The sequence below is a fragment of the Salminus brasiliensis genome, chromosome 19 (assembly GCF_030463535.1).
Source record: "Salminus brasiliensis chromosome 19, fSalBra1.hap2, whole genome shotgun sequence".
Taxonomy (NCBI): domain Eukaryota; kingdom Metazoa; phylum Chordata; class Actinopteri; order Characiformes; family Bryconidae; genus Salminus; species Salminus brasiliensis.
Window position 1 is genome coordinate 19979061 of NC_132896.1, and position 20898 is coordinate 19999958.

The following is a 20898-nucleotide window of genomic DNA, read 5'->3' on the forward strand; positions in this document are numbered from 1 at the left end:
AGATGCTCACATAGAAAAAAAAAAAAAACACACTCTTGGGAATGTAGTCTTGCTTAGCTACACACACACGCACACAGGTATGCACACACACACTCAGAACTCCAGGGAGTTGCATGTCATTACACTACACAGTGGAGCGTATTGCCGTGAGCGCTTGGGGGGCCATGTAGTAATAAAGGCTCAGGTTCAGCCACAGCCACAACTTGAGCGGACAATTCTAGGTCAGCCATACATAATATGCAATTTCTAATAAATCATGGGCATCACAGACATACATGCTACACAGGCCAAAGCAGAACAAAGTCAGGTCTCTTCCTATTTTAAAATTGGATTCCCATTGACAGAGATAAAATAAAATGAGTGTCCACGTTGAACGGTGCTAAGCACATGGCATGATGATGATAATTTGGTTACCATTTCATGTTTGCATTGTTTTCAGAAATCGCTCCATTTCAAGAATCAGTATCAGACTGGAATTAGCAGAAAATGGACTAAATTTTCGAGGGAAAGAACAAATTGAAACCCATCAAGGTGCAAGAGACCTAAAACCTGCCACTATAACTAGGAATGTCCAGACCTTCTCCAGTGAATCAGGATCAGAGCTGATCCAGGCACATTTTAATGCATCGGGTATTGGCTATTTTAATCTCAATCCAGTTCCAGGGTCTTTCTTTAACCATGGTGTTCAGAGCGCCATCTGGTGTGCTCAAGGTGCCATTATTGGGCATTAATACCCAGTCAGCAGCACTGAGAAGCGATCTTAGAAGAAGTTTAGAAGAAGTGTGGAGTCTGCAGTGTGGAACTGGAATTTTACAGTGAAACAGACCATAATATTTGAAAGTGTATAAAACTATCACTGAAACGCTCTGTTTTACTAGCGGGAGAAACGATCGTCTTGCTTTGTTTTTAAACCAGCATTGAACATAACATTCAGAGCCAAGTGGGGGCTAACGCGAATGCTGAGAGTGTGGACCACCACACACACAGTGATTAAACTGCAGTTATTTAAAGGAGTTGGCAGATGATTGGTCAGGAAGGACAGTCAGACTGGATTATAAGATATTAAACACACTATAAAACAGTCGTTTTCAGAAAAGTCTCTACTGAACTAAATCAGTCAGTCCAGAATGTGAATTTACTTCAGTAATAATCAACAGCTCATCTGATCTAAACTGTGTAGCTGTATTATTTATACAAACACTAAGTTTGGATCGACTGATACTCTGCTTTAAGACATTCAGATCGGATCAGTATCGGCTGATACTCTGCTTTAAGACACTCAGATCAGATCAGTATCGACTGATACTCAGCTTTAAGACACTCAGATCGGATCAGTATCGGCTGATACTCAGCTTTAAGACACTCAGATCGGATCAGTATTGGCTGATACTCAGCTTTAAGACACTCCGATCGGATCAGTATTGGCTGATACGCAACCTGATCTGGACATCCCTAATTATTATTACTGTATATGAGCATTTCAATTCAGTCTCTTTTGCTTTCATCATTCTTTCTAATATAGTTGCCTGTATCTTGTTTCAGCAATTTTGTCTGCACCTGTGGACTGTGTTTATGTTTTCCTGTTCTTAATTTTGAGTTTGTTTTACTGGAGTCATGCTGCAAGACAAATTTCCCATATGGGACAATTAATCTGAATCTGACTCCTGTAACAAATCTAGGCAGAAATAGGACACAATTTCCCCCTTACCCTCAAGTCAGCCAAGGCATGTTTGGTATCTAAAGTTTTATTTTTGTACTTAAGTTACACTCTAGGTAAAAAGGGTTCTATAGAATGTGCTGTAAAACGATTCTTTGTCTCATTGCAGTAGTGGAACCCTTTGTGGTGACGTGTAGAACCACTGAAAGGTTTGAAGAATGATAAATAAGAGGATTACCTTGTTTATGAAGAACTATTTAACCAAAGAACCATTAGAGTATTCAAATGGTTCTCTAATTTGTCACAGTTCTATAAAGAACCATTTGTTAGAGTATATATATTTTGTATTGTTTGTACCTCATTAATAATAGTGGGGCAGTGGTGGCTCAGCGGTTAGCGCTCTGGGTTATTGATCACAGGGTTGTGGGTTTGATACCCGGGCTCAGCAAGCTGCCACTGTTGGGCCCTCTCTGCTCCCCGGGTGCTGGAGTTGGCTGCCCACTGCTCTGGGTGTGTGTGTGCTCACTGCCACTAGTTTACACACAGATGTGTGTGTGTCTGTACACTACCACAGAAGGGTAAAATGCAGAGAACACATTTTGCTGTACATAGTACAGTGACAAATACATGCACCTTTACCTTTAAGGCTTGTACATAATGCATCACACACTTCTGAATGTCAATGTTTTTAGTCCCATCATACAATGTAAAAGTAACCCTGGGCGATATGGTAAAAATACATCACGATATTTAAAAACACTTTTCACAATATTCATCACAACACATGCAATCACAGACTAAATATATCAGTAGCAACAGATTCTTAAAAAGCACTATTCAGATTTTCTCCCAGACTCAATACGGTGATTTGTATTCAACATCTGCTGCACTTTATCTAATTAAACCAGTCTAATCACAACCTGCAGCTGATCAGTGTTTATTAAGCACAAACAATTCCTCGATATGCTTAGAAAAGCATATTATGTACCACAATAACACAATTGATCACAATACGATTAAAATGCGACCAGCTTGATGTGAAAGCACCATTTTCATCGACAGTATGACAGTGTTTCAGTCTGAACGAAAAAGAGATAATCCCAGGAAACCATTCAGAACAAAGTTCATTTGCACACATACATTCAGACCGGCACCCTCTACATAGAAAAGTTAGCGTATGGAAGCACTTTGGCTCTGTTTTTTTTTTTTCGCTGCTGCCAAACAAATGACCATTGAACAAGCAATGTCAAAACTTGCACCCAACGTGGAAAGGGCAAAGCAAATTACAAATTCTATCCCAACACAGCTTTTATTGCCAGGGATTTGTGTCCATATTTATTCAGTGAAAAACAGAGAATAAACAGTATTTTACTGACACAGTGATCCCTACAGTACAATGAGACCAAAACCGAAGTCACAGAATCCACTTCCACTGAATTTTATGTCACCATAATTGTGCATTTTATCACCAGTGAGTATCTGCTGGCGTCTAATGTGATCCAATACAAAAGCAGCGAATGAGAGCCACATGGGTGCAGATATGGCTGAGCTGTTAATGACTGTAGCAGAGGAACGGCAGATTACCAAGACTGATTAAGTTTTAGTTACTGATAACGCTTCAGAATGCTTATTGCTGCTGAACTGGGTAAATTTCTACATGTGAAATGCTACGACCAAGCTCTAAATCAGGCCTCTTAGAGAGCACTTGAGTTGTTGATTGTGTCAAAGCGTTTCTCTACCGCAGCCCCACTGCAAAACCTTCTAGTTGACCTACCACATCGCTTTTATTCATTTTTATAATAAAATATATTGGAAGTAACTTTACAACATTACAAATACTCTACTCTACTGCTCTAAAGGTACTAAGTTGAGTCACACAGTGAGAAAAAGAATTCCTGAAAAAAAAACTATGTTAAGATGCTGCCCTCTGCATTGTAATCAAATCGAACCGTGACAGGCTTAGAGATTCCCACCCCTATCATAACTCAACATGCAAGAAAGAGTGTAGTTGATAGTTGGTGGGGTATGGGTTTTATTACTTGACAGCTGCATTAAGCCCATAGCTAAAACCCTGAACAGCTTTGGCTGACTGGCTACATGTGGGGTAAAGCTTTAAATGGAGTCTGTGAATACACAGTTTGTCTCTGTCCTGGCTGCAACCCATTTTGTCCTCTTTTCCACCAAAACACAGGACAAATATTTCTACTGCTGCCAGTCCTGCCACAAAACAACAAACCAGTTTAGAGAGCTCTATAAGCTACCCCAGACAAATGCCTCTTTTTTCCATTATCCAAACGCAGCAAATAGTCTGAGTGCACTGTCTCTGTTAGACTGTCATATTTCTGCTGCGGCAAAAACAGAATTACCTCGCAAAGAAAGGATAGCTCAGACTCGTATGTAATCTTTCTGTCATTTTTTTTGGAAGCAGCTAAATTACCTCGCCTGATAACAATGCTGATGCTGAAAAGCAAGAAGTCCAAGGTATTCCTTTAACTGCCAAAAGTGAACACATTTTACTGCAGACACCCGAGTGCAAGCGGATTGCTGTCTATAGATCATTGCCTAGCCGCACACGCTGAGAGTGTGATTTGCCTTTAATGGATCAGAGTTACAGCCTAGTTAACTCCTGTCCTGTCCTGTGCTTACTAAATTAGAGGCCTCATGTATATGCCTTGACACAGTGGTACTCAAGTAACAGCACTGGGGCTCAATCACCAATATCTTCACCAAGAAACTTCTTGTTGTTCATGAGAAAAGTCCTACTAAACTCTTAAAATGATGGGTCTTAACAATCCACTCTTTCTAGAAATGTGGCTGTGACTGGAATGGATCCCTACTCCCTCAGTAGTATTGCGCTCCACAGGGAGAGGCTAGATAGTTCACCAAGTAGCAGTGGAAACACAAATGAATTGGCACACTTCCTCATGGTCATTGTGCATCAGCACCCCTTTCATAAACAGATACTCACACAAACTTAGCTCTGAATCAAAGTTAGCAAAAGCACTGCGCTGCCTATGTAGCACCCTTCGACCGTTGCTTAGTAACATAAGCCTCCCATTAACAAACTACATGGGAAAACATCTGAAATTACTATTACTACATAACTATTACTTTCATATATGGGCAAATGCCGTCCGTTCCATTTTACTCCACCGTCTGTTGCTTAGTAACGACACTCACAATGCATACTGGTCCACATTCAGCTGGTGTAGTGAGCTACGATGTTTACTATATATTACGAATGCATTATAGGACATTACAGCGGCCTCAAAATCGCATGGCCGACATACTCAAAAGAGCCATAAAAAAGGTACCATTATGGTCTCAGTCTGTGTAAGTATGTTTTAGAAGGATATTCTTATTAAGAACAGTTGGCTAATAAGGTCCATTGTTACTTCAGTAGGAGTTAAAATAGCCAAGAAAAAAAAACAGCACAGGTACAAAAATATAAACCACTCAAGTAATGAGTTCCCTACAGAACTGCAGGAGCCTAAACATCTAAAGCCTTTCAGCACAGGAACTGAAGTTTGTTAGGCTCTTTTCTTTTTCAACAGCAAAACTGAACCAACAGAGCAGGGTGACACCAAACACTAAAACTTCAAAACTATCTAGATAGATCTATGCTCATCCCATTCACGGGTCACTTTAAACCAGCCCAAAATCCTTCATTGCAAAAAAAAAAATGAAAGCTTTAGAGAGCTTTTCTTTTGCTTTCACAAGTGATGTCATATCTCTTCCTCCTCACCACCACCAGTTTGGTCCCCTGCCTCCAAGTTCGTAAGGCTCGTTGTTGCAAGACCTGGGCTGATGACAGGGCATACGGCAAAGATTTTATCTATCAACAAACAGTTTTGACTTGCTAACATTGTTTCCATCTCATTATTGGTCAAGATTAAATTTACGATTCACTGCTCTCATGTTAACAGAGTCTCCTGGTAGAACTGTATACATACATACTAAAGCAGTGATATGTAACTATAGTGTAAATATACCCTCCTCTGATGCTAGACTAAAGAGCACTGTAGTGAGGTTGACAGGGTTTTCCACCAAATCCTCAGGTGACAATGTATATAGCACAAAAAGAGGAGAGCCTGTGTATTCACACAACCTGAAGGCAGACCCACACACACACTGTCTGTGTCAGCTCAGCAGGCATGAGTGGGAATCAGCCTGGGAGCATAAACCTGGCTTTGAGCTCCAGAGAAAGTAGACGTGGGATGGCGCATATACTATATATGAACACACACACACACACACACACACACACATACACACACACACACACACACACACACACACACAAAACACACAAACACATCTGCCTGTCCAATAAAGACATGTGTGTCCAGCTGAGATCACCTTCTGCCTAGGGAACTTCTTCTCTCCAGGGATTGAGAGCACAAAAAGTAAACAGATTTATAATCCTTACCCCTCACCCACACAGAGTGGTGCTGACGTACTGGTATTGGTGTAAAATAACTATATATTAAAATGTAAATCTAGCGGTACGGACAGGAAACACAAATTTGCCGCCTGTTGGGTACATTAGATCAGATGAAATTCAGTTCGGAAGCATGGTTTTGCTTTGTCCATGTGTTAAGTTTCTTTTGTTGCAACTATAATGGGGAAATAACACAGCAAAATAGTCCAATGAGTTTTTATGGTGAATCCCAGTTTCTTTAAAGTTAAATCAGATTGTTGTTAATTTTAGTGTCCAACATTTTTTAGTAACAATGCCCTGAACGGACCTGAAAAAATCCACTCTATGGTGTCTTTAAAGCTGCAGGAAACAAAGCCAACACTTTGCTGTCAAAATGAACATAACACTGATATGATCGCCATATGCTAATACGGACGTGCAATCACAGCATTCAGACTCAGCACGCCTTTTTTATAGCGTAACATAAATAATAAATTGGCCAGTTGTTGATTGTGTATAAGAAAGAATAAGAGCTGATTCTGATTATTCATCCCTAATGTGCTAGTGTGTGTGTGTGTGTGTGTGTGTGTGTGTGTGTGCGAGGCAGGAGTCCCCAGGCAGACAGCACGGCAGCCATGCTGCATGTAGCTGAAAGGCGTATAGTGAGTGGACAGGGGCCTGGCTCTCTTCATTACTGGCTTAATTAGCCATTGAGACAGCATTGTTCCATTACACTGGTGAAAAGTGAAGAGAGCGAGAGAGTAGCCAGCGCTGTTGCTAACTTCAGCTGACATCTGCTTCCTTTGTTCCAGGCAACAGTGTATATAGCCTGCTTTATCCACACGCCTGCACTAATGTGTGTTTCCGTTTCGCTAGGCCCAGCACACAGACATTCGCACTGCTGTTAGCACTTTTTGGAAGTGTGACTGCATTATTTGCTCACCGCGCACACCTGGTGATTGGTGGGATAAAAAAAAAAACACTTTTTAATATCACAGTTCTTTGTGGGGATGAACAACGAAACTGGAATCATATTAGTATTCTGGGATAGGCTTCTGACCAGGCCCATGGGGCAGGTGCTCAGGGGGCTTCTCACTGCCAAAGGCCAAAGTTAGCTCAAAGTAACTGGGGATGCAAAAGGTCAGAAGAAAGGTACTGCAGGTACATTTTGTTTACAAGCTCCTAAAGGTCCAATAGTGGACCTTATATATAAACTACATTCCTATTTCTTGGAAGAATATATATATTTATGGCACTTTTACCAGTGTTGTACATCAGTGCAGAACAGAATCTAACCTCCCATATTACTCATCCGTGGCAGTAAACACACACTCACATTAGTGAGAGTACACATCTGAGGCGCCTAGGGAGAAACTAGGGGTTGATGCTTTGCTCAAAGGCACGTCAGCTGTGGATGCCGGTCCTGGGGATAAAACCAACAACCTTCCACTTCCAAGCCCACTTCTCTAGAACATCTTTAGGCCACAGCTGCCCCCCCATTTGTACTTTGTTTTGATTAAGTACAATGAAACAGAAAGCCTGGAGTCAGTTCAGGGTGTATAGAGGCAATGCTACATAAACAAATCAACTGCAGTGGTGAAAAAAGGTGCAGTCATGTTTACTAATTAACCCTAACTAAAGTTACTGAAGAACTCCACTGATGGTTACGTACTTAGTGTAGCCCTAGTTCCAAAAATGAAGTACAAAAAGCTACAAACCAAAACTCTTACCACTGGATATTCCTGAGGCACCCACTACTAAAACAGCTTACTTTACTTTTTATAGAAATGGTTATATATAAATGGTTTATTTTAAATAATACATTTTATCTATTTTTTATCTATATCTTTTTTTTATTTGCTTTTTGTCTTGATGTTTTATTGTTTATTATTTTTTTGTATTACCTTGTGTTGTGCACTTAGAGCTGCATTCTATGTATGAAAGGTGCTATATAAATAAAGTCATTGGTATTATTTTTAATATGTACAAATGACTCAATATAAATAAATAAAAATATTTCCACTTTAATACGGACTTGTGGGATTACGTTGTATCCGGTTAAGTAAGCAAGCCGCACAGGACTGTTTTCTTTCTTAAAGGGTTCACATCGCTGCTTTCAGGTGGGCTTCTCCCTGTTGCTACGCAACAGTAGAGCTGTAATTGATTTTGTTTTAGCAGACTGTAGTTTCAGGACCTATTTTATGATTTTGCTCCACAAAGGATTGCAGTCAATAATCCCTTCTCTATTAAAACTGTCACTGAAGGTCGACTCACCTTTGATCTGATTGATCAGCATAAAAAAAAGCTCATTCTTTTTCCTACCTGGGGTGCCACAAAACTCGCCCAGGGTGTCTCTACTTTTATAAACATTTCATGTCAGTCTGCAGTAAAAGTGTGCAGTCTAAACCAGAGGCTGGACTTTTCTGAGCAATACTGATAAGATGAAATAACACAAACTTTTCTAGATAGGTCATGGGTTAAGAAAAAAACACTGAAGTTAACGCTAAAGTTAATGAACCAGTTCTTCCTGACGAAACCGGACATAGCTTTCGATTATCGATGCACCTTTAACTCACACAACTGTTCACACGTTTGTTTTCCTATCTTGCCTGCATGTGGGGTCATGCAAGTAGTCGAAGGCATTCCTACTTGCCCCCACTTACATTACATGTTTTGTTCATTTCTTAAGTAATCTAAGTTTCTTAAATAACTACACAACCCCAGCAGAGAACACACCTCTGCACATTTTAATGCACAATTACTGTTAATGTGCTTAATTTAACACACAAAAATAAAGCACTAAATGTGATTTACACAACGGACATAGCACTTTTTTGTCTTCTCATTATTTTATATAAACAAGCAAGTACAAAAGAGAATCATATAGCCCTTTAGCTAGATACCGGTGGATGCAGTGCACGCTCTGGCATAATTACTGATTCTACTGAGGGACCGTAGAGTTGGAAGCTTTTTCACATAGGTAAGGGCTGCCATATTTCATTACAACAGAATCACTTAAAGCAAATCAAATATTTTTTAAGGGTAGCATGATAGAGGGTATAATTTATCCAAAGAGAATGAGTCAGAGTTTCCATGAGAGTTTCCTTAAAAGCGATGTTGGCCTGGACAGGCGTCTGTGAGCTGGGAACACTGTGCTTTCTTCCGAGCGTGTCGGCTGCACAAAGTGGACATGTGTTAAGTCATAACCCTCTTAGTGTCTTGCGCATTGCTAGTGCTAGGGGGAGCTACGAATGGGTGGGTTATACCAAATTAGGAAAAAATGGACAAAATATCAAACAAATTTGAATAAATAACAATAACATAATGTTTTTAATGATACCAATGGTCGCAATGTTGCAAACAAACAAAGCGCAGAAGAAAAAAAGTATATAATATTCCATATAATATGGAAGCAAAACCTCATGTTTTGCCCGCAGCATCTCACCTCACCTTGCCTATGCCAAGTTTACACTACACGATTTTAGCCCTGATTTTCTGCTCGCCACCAGATTTTGGAAGTTGCCGATGTCAGCCCCTCTGTATCGCGCCCTCCCCCAGGGCGATTCCGAGCTGCCACCCATAGGCCCAAATAAGGCATTCCTCCTTGTTTGTGTTCATGTTTGATTTAGTGTGTCGAGTCATGTTGATTGTGTTCACGTGTTACATCTGGAGTTGGGGGGTATTCAAGAAGCCTCGACACCGCCACTGGGTGCCGAGAATTGTATCGTTTGGGACCTTGAGGTTTGGTCGACCTAGCCGGTTTTGCTCAGTAGCTGGTCCCCTTAGCTCTTCCCCCTTAGTCATTATAGTGCTGTTCGAGTCAGCTCAACCCCCAGTCCCAGGTTCGTTTTTGGTTCGCCCTCTTGTTTGCCACATTCTGGTTTTGTTGATCACTGTTGTTCATGGTTTGCTGCTTTTTGCCTCACTTGCCCCCTTTTGTTTGTCCTATTGTGTTAATAAATCTGCTTGCTTTGACTCCATCTCTGCGAGTGTTCATCTCATCTTGGTCTGGCCTAGTACGCCATGACAGCTGAGAAAAACATCAACTCTGAGGAAGTTTGCTCAGGGATTAAAAATCGGCTATAGATCAACATCTAGATCAACGTTTCTCATGTACCATGTCGCGCCATCCTCCGTCATTTCTCACGTGTGTTTTTGTGACAAAAGGAGAACAGACAGACTCACCTGTGATTTTTCCCTGAAACGGTCATGTAATGTGTGACCTGCAGTCACTGAACAGTTGTGTAGTGTGTAAACCACAATGACTTAAACATTCACGATTATAAGAGATCATGTTGTGTAGTTCACTCCGAACAGCGACCTTACAACTCTACAAGTCGTGTAGTGTGTCGAGGCCATTAAGTGCACAAACCAAAATATATAGTACACAATAAATACTAAAAAAGCTTAAAGATAAAACACCATGTCAGCATAATTTGGCCTCGTCATAGTTTTTCCCTGTTGTCTCTGGTTTTCCTACAAAATCACAGTACAGTTTTACCTAAAATATATCAAACAAACATACACACTCACAATCTCTCTCAAACTGATTTTGCTAGCTCAAGGAATAGGGCCCCCAATACTGATTAACTGTTAAAAGGGGTTAAAGACATGTCTTTATATTGTCCTATAGTGAAGGCTGCCAAGAGCGATACATGTGTCCTCATTATCAGGGAATAAAGAGTGCTCAGGCTATATGGGGCAGACTCTTTATGAGATCCTAATTGGGCTACTTGAGCAACTTAACATGGCAACGTGTCAAGTAGTCTTTTGGACTAGATAGCGAAGCCAAGTCAGTATTAAACGGCTGACGGATGACCTTGTTCTATTTTATGTCTGCGCGTGTGCACATGTCAGTGTGTGCGTGTTTCGGACTGTTACACAGATTATTCCCTGTCAACATGGTTGTCAGACAAAAGAATCCCTGAGCTTTCCCTCATTCCTTTCCTACATCCTTTGTTCATGCGTCTTATTTTATTAAAGAACACACCAGCGGCAAGAAAACCTCAGCTGTCATGTTCTGGAGGCGAGGACCACAGTGAGGAGCGACTGCACACACTCTTTTGTCTCTCATTAATGTAAAGTGCTATATGGAGGAAGAAACTTCAATACGTCTCTGGGACACAAACATGACAGCTCCTCTACCATCCTCCACACACACACACACACACACACACACACACACACACACACACACACACTAAGTAGCCCAGACTGTTGCCTGTCCTGCTTTAACCATCAGGAATGTCAGTAGCCATGGATAATATCAGCAGTTTCAGTATTTATTGAGTCCTGTATTACAGCTTCCATTCTTAGGAGACTCTTTTTAAACCTTTTTGCAGGAAGATTTTTCCCACATCTCTAAAGTTCAGTTTTAGAAAATGTTCTGCTTCTCACCGTCCACATATTCTCAAATGCATTCAACAACATTCAGGCCTGGGGTGGTCTATCCATTTATATCCATCTAGTAGCTTTGAGTTGCAAATATTCAGCTCCACATCCTTTCAGACCTGCAGTGTTGAGTTGTCTTCTCACAGTAACACTGATGCCTTTTGGACTGAACATGAAATAAACAAAGGGTGTTTTTACCGTTCTGTAAATGTTCTTTGACAAGGGACAAATTGTGATGTTGTGTTATGTGTAAATATCGATAATCACATTTGTCTTATTTTTTTTTATTTAGTCTGAAAGCGTTTTAATTTTTTCCTTTAATCTGTGAAAAGCAGTGCATTTTAATGGACCTGTATGAGCGGGCAAACTAATTCCGCTGAAAAAGCTGAATTTGTTTCAATAATTTTCATCATGTGACCTCCAAGAACCTGGACCTGAAACATGAATATAGTTTCCAGATTTCATCAACAACGTCCAGCTACATGTTCCAGCAATGCATCTATATAACATATAGAGTCTTAAGCAAACATTTTAGCTCCCTGGTAATTCTGTTCCTTTCAGCATAATTACTGTTTTGTACCTTAACTATTTTTAAAAACGGAATGCTTGGCGTGTAAATGTAATGATAAAAAAGAAAAGAAGACTACTGGTTGTTGGTAAACTGTGTTCATTTTCCATCTCCATGTTCTTAATGTCTAATTACTGGCCTGCCGATTCATCCACAGGGCGGCCGCAAGCACTGACCAACAAAGTCTGTCAATGATGCTGAAGGTGTAGCTTTAAAATTAGTCTAAAATTTTATTCAAATTTCATTGTACACTGTGTAAGTTATTACTGTATATATAATAACAAACAAACGTGTCCAAAGTATCACATACAAAAGTAAACATTGTATTAAGGGTTTACTGATGACACTAGATCCTGAATGTAGTTCTGTAGTACTGTATTCATGGATCTGCCAGTCTGCTGCCGTTTCATGTTAAATTTAGCAGCATGGCTCTGGGCAAACTTCAAGTAGTTCCTCACTCGGCACCTAGATAATGACCATAAACCTGGACCTGACTTGAGGAAGTCAGGACCTTACTACATGGTCCCTGGAACTGCTTCTTGTGCTGGTTGTTTGTGTTCCGGGCTGGGATTGGGTATTAGAATGGGTTGGTCAGTGGTGTGTTTTTGTGTGTTTGGGGTACATCCCAGCCTGGATCTCATGGTCTTCTACTTTTATGCCTGTGGCATGAAGGCCTTCCATTAGAGTGACTCAAAACCTCTAAAACCTGCACTGCCCACCGCTGTGGGAAATGCCTTTCTTCCAGTCTCCTCTAACATGGTAATACAGCACCCCACCGCACACACCTCAGCTGGTAACAAATGCTTCTAGTCTGAGCCTAACATAGGCAGGAACACACAAACACAGCCACCATCTCTCATTCATTCCAAAAAGCAGCACACGTGCTGAGATTACCAATATCCTGCTTTTAAAGGCAGACCTTGTCTATAATATTTGCTTTGATCACAAAAACCACAGGTGCTCAGTCAGTAATTCCGCTCCATATTTGATCCCTTTCCCAAGCGCAAATCGAATCAAGCGGGAAGGTGTGAACTACTTAACGTAACACATCCAAGTTCCAGAAGCCAACAGCTCCTAGCGAACAAAGGAACTGTTTGATACACAGTGATGTACCATGAGACCTCTTCAACACTGTGTAATGCAATCTGAAAGAAAGCAGGTGGTTTGACTCCGACAACAGCGCCATTACTTGTAATTTCCTTCAGGCTCGGTGTGTCAGATCATACCGCAGGAGAGAACGCACACAGGTTTTTATTACTTAATTGAAGTTATAACTAAGCAAAATGACTGCTCACAATGTGAGTGGGTGCAACGACTGCTTTAGGCTCACTAAAGCAAACGCAGCACTTAACGACACAGAGAATTAGCCAATTAGCATCACAAGGCGCTAAAAGATGAGAAACAATATACCGGCTTTAGCACTGATGAAGATGAAGTCTCTTTATTATCTGCACACGATCATGACAACTTGGATTAACATGCTTTTAGCAGTCCAATACAACAGCTTATTAGGCAGGCGCAGTATGATAGAACCTCTAGCATGCGTGACGACGAACAGGCATGCACCAATACAGAGCAGCCTGATCTCCTACTGAATACGTCCACATCAGCCGATTGGTAACGTCTGGTAAAATGACTCAATGCTACGTTCAGAGGAAACACAACCACGGAAAATAAATAAAAAATATCCTCACCTCACACTACACCTTAATCTAAACCTAACCCTAACCCTAATTTAACCTTAATCAACACCTTATTCTACACCAAAACCTAACCTTAACCTATGCCTTAACCTACACCCTAACCTACACAGTAACCTAACCCTAATCTACACCTAAACGTAACCTCAATCTACACCTCACCCTACACCTTAATCTAAACCTAACCCTAATTTAACCTTAATCAACACCTTATTCTACACCCAAACCTAACCCTAACCTACACCCAAACATAACCTTAATCTACAACTAAAAAAGTAACCTCAATCTACACCTCACCCTACACCTTAATCTAAACCTAACCCTAATTTAACCTTAATCAACACCTTATTCTACACCCAAACCTAACCCTAACCTACACCCAAACATAACCTTAATCTACACCTAAACGTAACCTCAATCTACACCTCACCCTACACCTTAATCTAAACCTAAACGTAACCCTAATTTAACCTTAATCAACACTTTATTCTGCACCCAGACCTAACCTTAACCTACACCCAAACATAACCTTAATCTACACCTCACCCTACACCTTAATCTAAACCTAAACTTTAGGCCTATAGGCCTTAGCCTATGTCTAGCCCATGAGCCTGACGCGCACCTCCCCAGAAATATAACTATGCTTTGCGGCGACATACATTGGGATTTGTTCACTTGGTTTTTTAATGCCTATGTCTCTCTGTGGCCGGACAAGCACTCAAAATTCCCCCTTCTTCTGCTCGAACGGCCAGGCGGACCATCTCCTCCAGCATCTTTCTCTTTTGCTGCCGACATGTCAGTCAACATCTTTTCTGCTCCAACTTCTACATAATCCACTTAGTTTCAGCTGCCATCATTTGTAATCCGTCAAGAAAGTCAACACAGTTGCATAGACACCCCACCTGCCAGACTAGAGTTTCGGCAGTGTAATTGCAGAATGACGCAGACACACAAGTATAAGCACTCACAACCGCACAGGCCACTGTGTAGACTCTGCGTTGATTTGACGCAGACGCATAAACCTGCCCTTATTCTGAACCTTACCTTAACCATAATGAAATGATGTTGTGTGTGTGCTTGTGTGCATTTAGCTGATTAGCGCTACCAGTGGACGGGTGGAAAAATCACCAATTAGGTTGTATTTTTGGATTGGAACAATCACCCTACATGAACTTTCCATGTGAAATTAAGTTGTACACAGTCTGTGGGCAGACATGATATCTGATCAAGAACAAGTTGCCCACCGTCTTCTAAACATTCTGCTCTTCCAGCGTTTAATAACTGCATCAACAAGTACCGCTTTGGAATATTGGTCAAATCTAAACACCTGCCGATAGATCTTTTAAAAGCAATAATCTGCCTCGACTCGATTCCGATATCACTGTGCATCCCTAAAGACAATGACTCAGATGATTGCTTGTATATTCGTGGCCATATATTCTTGTGTGGCTACTCGGATGTCCACTTGAGTCACTGTTTGTGATGAATAGCTGGTATTGACTGTAGAGCTGCTTTGTGGGGTCAGGCTATTGATCAGCTCTAATGCAGCTCACCTATCCGATATGAGCGTTCCTCATTAAACCTTCAGCACCTCCAAATGTCAACGAGTTAGTTGATGGCGCTGAATAAATTACTTACAGTTTTTCACACTGGAACTTGTAATTGGCATTTACGAGCTTTACGAGAATCTGTGCAACAAAAAAGCAATTTTTGTTCATCGTACATCTTTGACATCTTTAAGCAGAGATGAAATGATATGGGATATTAAGCAATATTTATGTACATATCTGCCAAATCATAAACATTTGTACATAAACTGTAGGAAGTGGCATCACATGCACATACATTATTATATTACAGAGATATTAAATATGAAACATTACAATAAAGGCAGTAAAGTGAATACGATACAGATATTTTAGCACAGCAGCTCAGCGCCGAACGTTCTGCTGCTTTAGAGTACAGCGAGTTTTTACGCAGTTATCTGCCGATTCTGATATGATTACGATACCGCCGTGCATCCCTCTCTCTTAGCGTAGGTGATGTAGGTTAAGGGCTACTGAACTGCAGTTCTAATTTACCCGCAGATTAGGCAGTTTCTGATTCCTGGATAACATTAGAGGCTGCTGGTTATGAAGCTGCTTTTTTAATTACACTTGGTGGCAAACTATGATGATGTGATTTTTTGCTGTGGGATATTACAACTAATTTATTCTCTCCACATGCATGGAGTATCCAAAGAGAGCTCAGAAAGAACGAAACCATGGGTAGAGTAGCGTTACTCTATGAGTAATCCAATCCAATTAGCAAACATATAGAGAGAAACACAAAAAATGCTCACTAGCATGTATCCAATTTTGCTTGTCCAGTCACACTTAACTTAATCTTCAATTGTCAAACTACATGCTTAAAGGAATATAGGCAAAAATATAATTTAGGGATTTTTTCTTTATCCCTTTTGTGCTTAGGTCTTTAGGTCAAGATAGGTTTGGTGTAGCGTGCATAATACAAGCCTACTTGACATTATTTAACCCCTTAAACAGCCTATGGACCGCCAGCAGGCCGAAAGTGTAACTACAAGCTAGCCCCACCAGTTCGTACAGAAGTCCCTGTAGTTACTGAATAATACACCTTAGTGTGTAATAAGCCTCAGAGTGTTAAATGGTTAAAAGGGAATTCTGTTGCTTGTTGTTAATAAATGTCTGTGCATAATTAAATGGTTAAGATGTAAACAAAGCCGCTCTGCATGTTGTGATGTGAAACTTCACAAAACACTCCAGTCAGGGTTGTTCACAGTGGTGGTGATTGAAACCAGACTAAAGCATTTAACTCCTTATCGCAGAAAGGCTTATTACACATTATGGTGTATTATTCAGTCACTACTGGGACTTCTGTGCAAACTAGTGGGGCTATTCTCTGGTAATAGACATTTGTAATAGCACTTTCTGCCTGGGCTTTTTAAGGGGTTGATGTCTCCAAAAGCTACATCACATAGAAGTATTTTCCATGAAACAGTTACAGATAGGCTGAATGTCTCCAGAGACATTGTTTTGCGATCAAATTTTAGCCCAAAACATATTTATCAAGCCATTCATGGCACACAGAGAGGTAAAAGCATTGTAAGGCAAACTATTCCCCAAAGAATCCTTATATTTTAAGATTTAACACTCATCTTCCATTATTAATGTACACATAAGATATCCATTAACATATAAAAAACTCAGAAAATAGTTTGTTTTGGATAGCAACTAAAATATTTTGTTATATTTGTGTAGTGGACATTGTGACTTCTGGCTCTTAGCGCCTCCACTCCAAGTCAGTTATACGTCTCTAGAGTGAGTCATTTCACATCAGAACCCTGAAAGACTTTGTTTACATCCTAATGACTGAATCAGACGAGCAGAGGAATAAAATAAATAAATAGTAACAAGGAAATACGGTTTGAGGCAGGCGTGTGATGATTTAGGCATGCGGTTTGCAAAATGCTAATTGTTAATTCTAGGCTTCCAGTGCTTGTTAGCCAGCTCCATTAGCCTCAAACCTCCAGTGCAAAATTAACAAACACCAAATATGTCTTAGGCGTTTGACTGCGTTTGAGGAAACGGGAAAACTGAGCAATTTTAAGCTTTTACTTCACACATTCTGCCTGTGACACAAAAAAGGTGCTATCCGGGGCTCCCCACTTTATGTATGTATAATTTTCACCCTTCCCCCTCTGATGTCCACCACCAGGTGCTGATGAGGGGGCCTTCCTCAGAGGAGCGATTCCCTCTGGATATGCATTCAGCTTCGGGCACAAGAGGCCATTCAGCTCCTAAGCAGAGTCAGCGCCCTCACAGCACTCTGCTTCGGCCCATTCACAAGACCCACGCATTGTCTCTAATAAAACCTGCACCATTATTACTCTGGGCACAACCACCGCTGCCTAAGAGAAAAGAGAGCGAGGATGGGGGGTGAGTAAGAGGATCAAATCCGGCCACAAGGACTAGGTTAATGAGCAATAAGCTGTGAGGTGTGAGGGCTTGTTTTTCTCTAGGTACTAAGTTGCATTTCAATACCAAGAGTACTGCTCTCTAGAACCACCTCCAGACTGTCTGCTATCATCGGACGATTTACAACCAGTAACACAGTAACATTTGCGGCCTCTACTGCATCATCATCATGCTTTCACTCCCATTCCAAACACAGTTATTACCAAAACCTATTACATCACCATGCTTGCTTTACAGGAGGAGACAGCTTATAAGAAGCTCATGAGGAAAAAAAAAGGCACAGTGCAGCTTGCCTTCACACACTGCATCAGTAAATAAACATTGCAGCACACTGCAAACAGGGCTTTAGAACCTGTGGGTTTATGCATTTAACTGTGTTAATGGAACAAACACAAGGGACTGACCTAAAGGAACAGCCGCACAGTTTAATTCTGCTCACCACTTAAATGACCTCTTTCAGTACAGAGCGACGAGACTCATCGGTCTAAGTGATTTTTATGCTTAGAGAGGAACAGAGAGAGGATTAGTGGGAATAGGACAGAAAGAGGAGTCACAAGTCATGTGTTTTTTTTTTCCTTTCCGGTCACACTTAATACCACTCTTGAACTTTTGTTCCTTCACAGAGAGAGTCAGTGAGGGAAACACAAGCACACACACACACACACACACACACAGAGAGAGAGAGAGAGAGAGAGAGAGAGAAACACATCATATGGATGAGTAAAGCCTTTACATTATGAAGGAAGAGGATACAAATGGAGCTTTACAAACAGATTCTTTGATTCTTTGTCCACACTGACTCATCCGCTGTTCGTGAAAAAGTATTTGCCCCCTTTCCTGATCTCTTCTGATATTGCAATTTTTAACACAGTGTAAAAGACAATGGGAATCTTCTCGAACAAATGACTTGATTTCTGATTTAAAAGATTCGTTTATTAAGTTTTCTAAAATGCTAATCATTCATGTGAAAAGGTAGAGAGAGAGAGAGAGAGAGAGAGAGAGAGAGAGAGATGTGGCTGAGCAAAGCCTCACGGGGTGAAACTGGATCTCGATTATTCGATTCTCTGTCCACACAGACACCCACACACTTCACACTTCACGCGTCTGCTGGGAAAGCAGGGATGCAGGAAAAGCCAGGCAGGCACATCGGCTACTTTCCAAAGCACCAACCATAAGAGGTCTACTTCTACTATGTGATGAAGATGAATTAAGCAGTGCAATTTCGAATCCCGACCATCAATCACGTCGCTGTTTGCGAGCCTGGCTCGCTTTACGCACTGTAACACACGGGGGTGAATCTCAGCAGCACTCTCTCGGGGGGGTGGATGGGGGGTGGAGGGGATTCCTCCGGTACTAAACGCTGGCAATCGGCTGCTTTCACTCGGATAATCGAGACGTTTCAGCCCCGTGTTACTGTACTGCGACTCCGCCAGGACACTGTCCCAATCCAGCCCAGCACGCGCTCACAGTGCAGCTCGAGAGCTTAACCGAGAAACAACGACTCGTGTGCAAGATATCCGCCCTATGTTTAAACACCGGCGCACATTACAAGCAACCCCAGCTCTACTAGCTGTTATTATTATTATTATTATCTGCCTCATTTTCTCAACGCCATTCAACACGTTCGGTCGCCTTCGTTTCAGAGTTGGCTGACTGCAAACAGCGCGTGCACAACCTGCGCGTTCCCTCACAATCTCCCACAAAGTAGCAAAGCTAATCCGAATCCCGGGCGATTCACTAAGTCCCTGCTGTGTTTTCGGATAGCCTGAAAGTGTGCAACAGGGAGCAGCGGAAGCTGAAGTTTGAACCCGCAGGAAAAGCAGAGGAAGCAGGCGCGCTTTGTAGCTCAAGCCCCCGCCAACCCTGCGCGTTAGGCTGTACTCACAGGCGTAAGTCATGGAGAAGCTGTTTCCCATCTTGACCATGTCCACCTGAGGCACCAGTTTGGGAATATCCTGGTGGTGCGAAAGCGCAAACCGGAACACTTCATATTCGTGGGATTCGGTAGGGAACAATCCACCTGTGCGGGGGGACAAAAGAAAGAGAGATGGCCAAAGCAAACAGAAGCTATCCCGCGTCAGGTCGGGTTAAACGGTGTCCTACTGACACCAATGTTACCATTCAAGCCCCCAAAGCCGTCCATTAACCGAGGCAGACTGACGTCGCTCCGGACAAGCAGGCGTTTGTTTGTTTGTTTTTTTTTACGCATCCCTCCACACTTTCTACTCACTCACCTATGTTGATGTTGCTCGGGAAGCTGGAGGCGAAGCACAGTCCCAGGAAGCCGGTGCACAGCAGAGCGAGGCTTCGCTGCATATTTCCTTTTGCATTGGCGAAGGCAAGCGCGGCCAGGTCCCAAGCATGGGTATATGGGTGTCGCGCGTGCTTCGCGAAATCCCCCCCCTTCAACCTTCCTCAAAAGGCTCGCGAGCTCAGCGCTCTCCCAGCATCGGTGCGAAGTGTACAAGGAGGAGGAGAAGCAGGAGAACCTCGTGTGCGTTGCGCCCTCCTCATGCGCTCCTGCAGCCCTGCCTCCACCGCGGCTCCACTCCACGCGCGCGCAGATCCTGACAAACTCTACGCTTGATGCAGTATCGCGTGAAAATAAACGATATTTTGAACCCCACGCCTTTCTCTCCCCTCCCCCCTTGACCTCATCCAATAGCACGGCGCGCTTTTTCCTTTTACGCACACTGAAAAAAAAACGGTGACAAGGGTAGTAGAAAAGTTGCCAGCTCTGTATTTCACTACATGTCCTCACATTCAGTTATCTGCACCCTTTTAAGCTCTGTAATACAATATTTGGGACAATATATATATATATATATATATATATATATATATATATATATATATATATACACAGTCATATCAGAGTATTATGACCACCTCTGGTTTGGATGGAGCTCCACTCACCATATAGGAGCACTTGTACAATAACAGACCTACAACGTAGTCTACCTGTTCTCTGCATACGTTGTTAGCCTCCTTTCACCCTGTTCTTCAGTCGGCAGTGGCCACAGGGCGCTGTTGGCTGGATATTCCTGGTTGGTGGACTGTTCTCAGTCCAGCAGTGAACCGGAGATGTTTAAAACCTCCAGCAGCACTGCAGTGTCTGATTCTGATCCACTCACACCAGCACAACACACACTAACACACCACAGTGTCCC

The 20898-nt window shown here is 41.8% G+C and overlaps 1 protein-coding gene across 2 annotated transcripts in view; it reads right to left on the minus strand.

The window, feature by feature from the left end:
* gria1a (glutamate receptor, ionotropic, AMPA 1a) overlaps positions 1–20301 on the minus strand; it is a 125350-nt gene extending 105049 nt beyond the window's left edge. For both annotated transcript variants that reach the window (XM_072663427.1, XM_072663428.1), the window contains exons 1-2: positions 19963–20301; positions 19614–19748 (exon numbers count right to left, since the gene is read on the minus strand). In XM_072663427.1, the coding sequence (XP_072519528.1) occupies positions 19614–19748; positions 19963–20044 (217 nt within the window). In that variant the 5' untranslated portion in view covers positions 20045–20301. The remainder of the gene's footprint in view (positions 1–19613; positions 19749–19962) is intronic.
* Between the last annotated feature and the right edge of the window lie 597 nt (positions 20302–20898).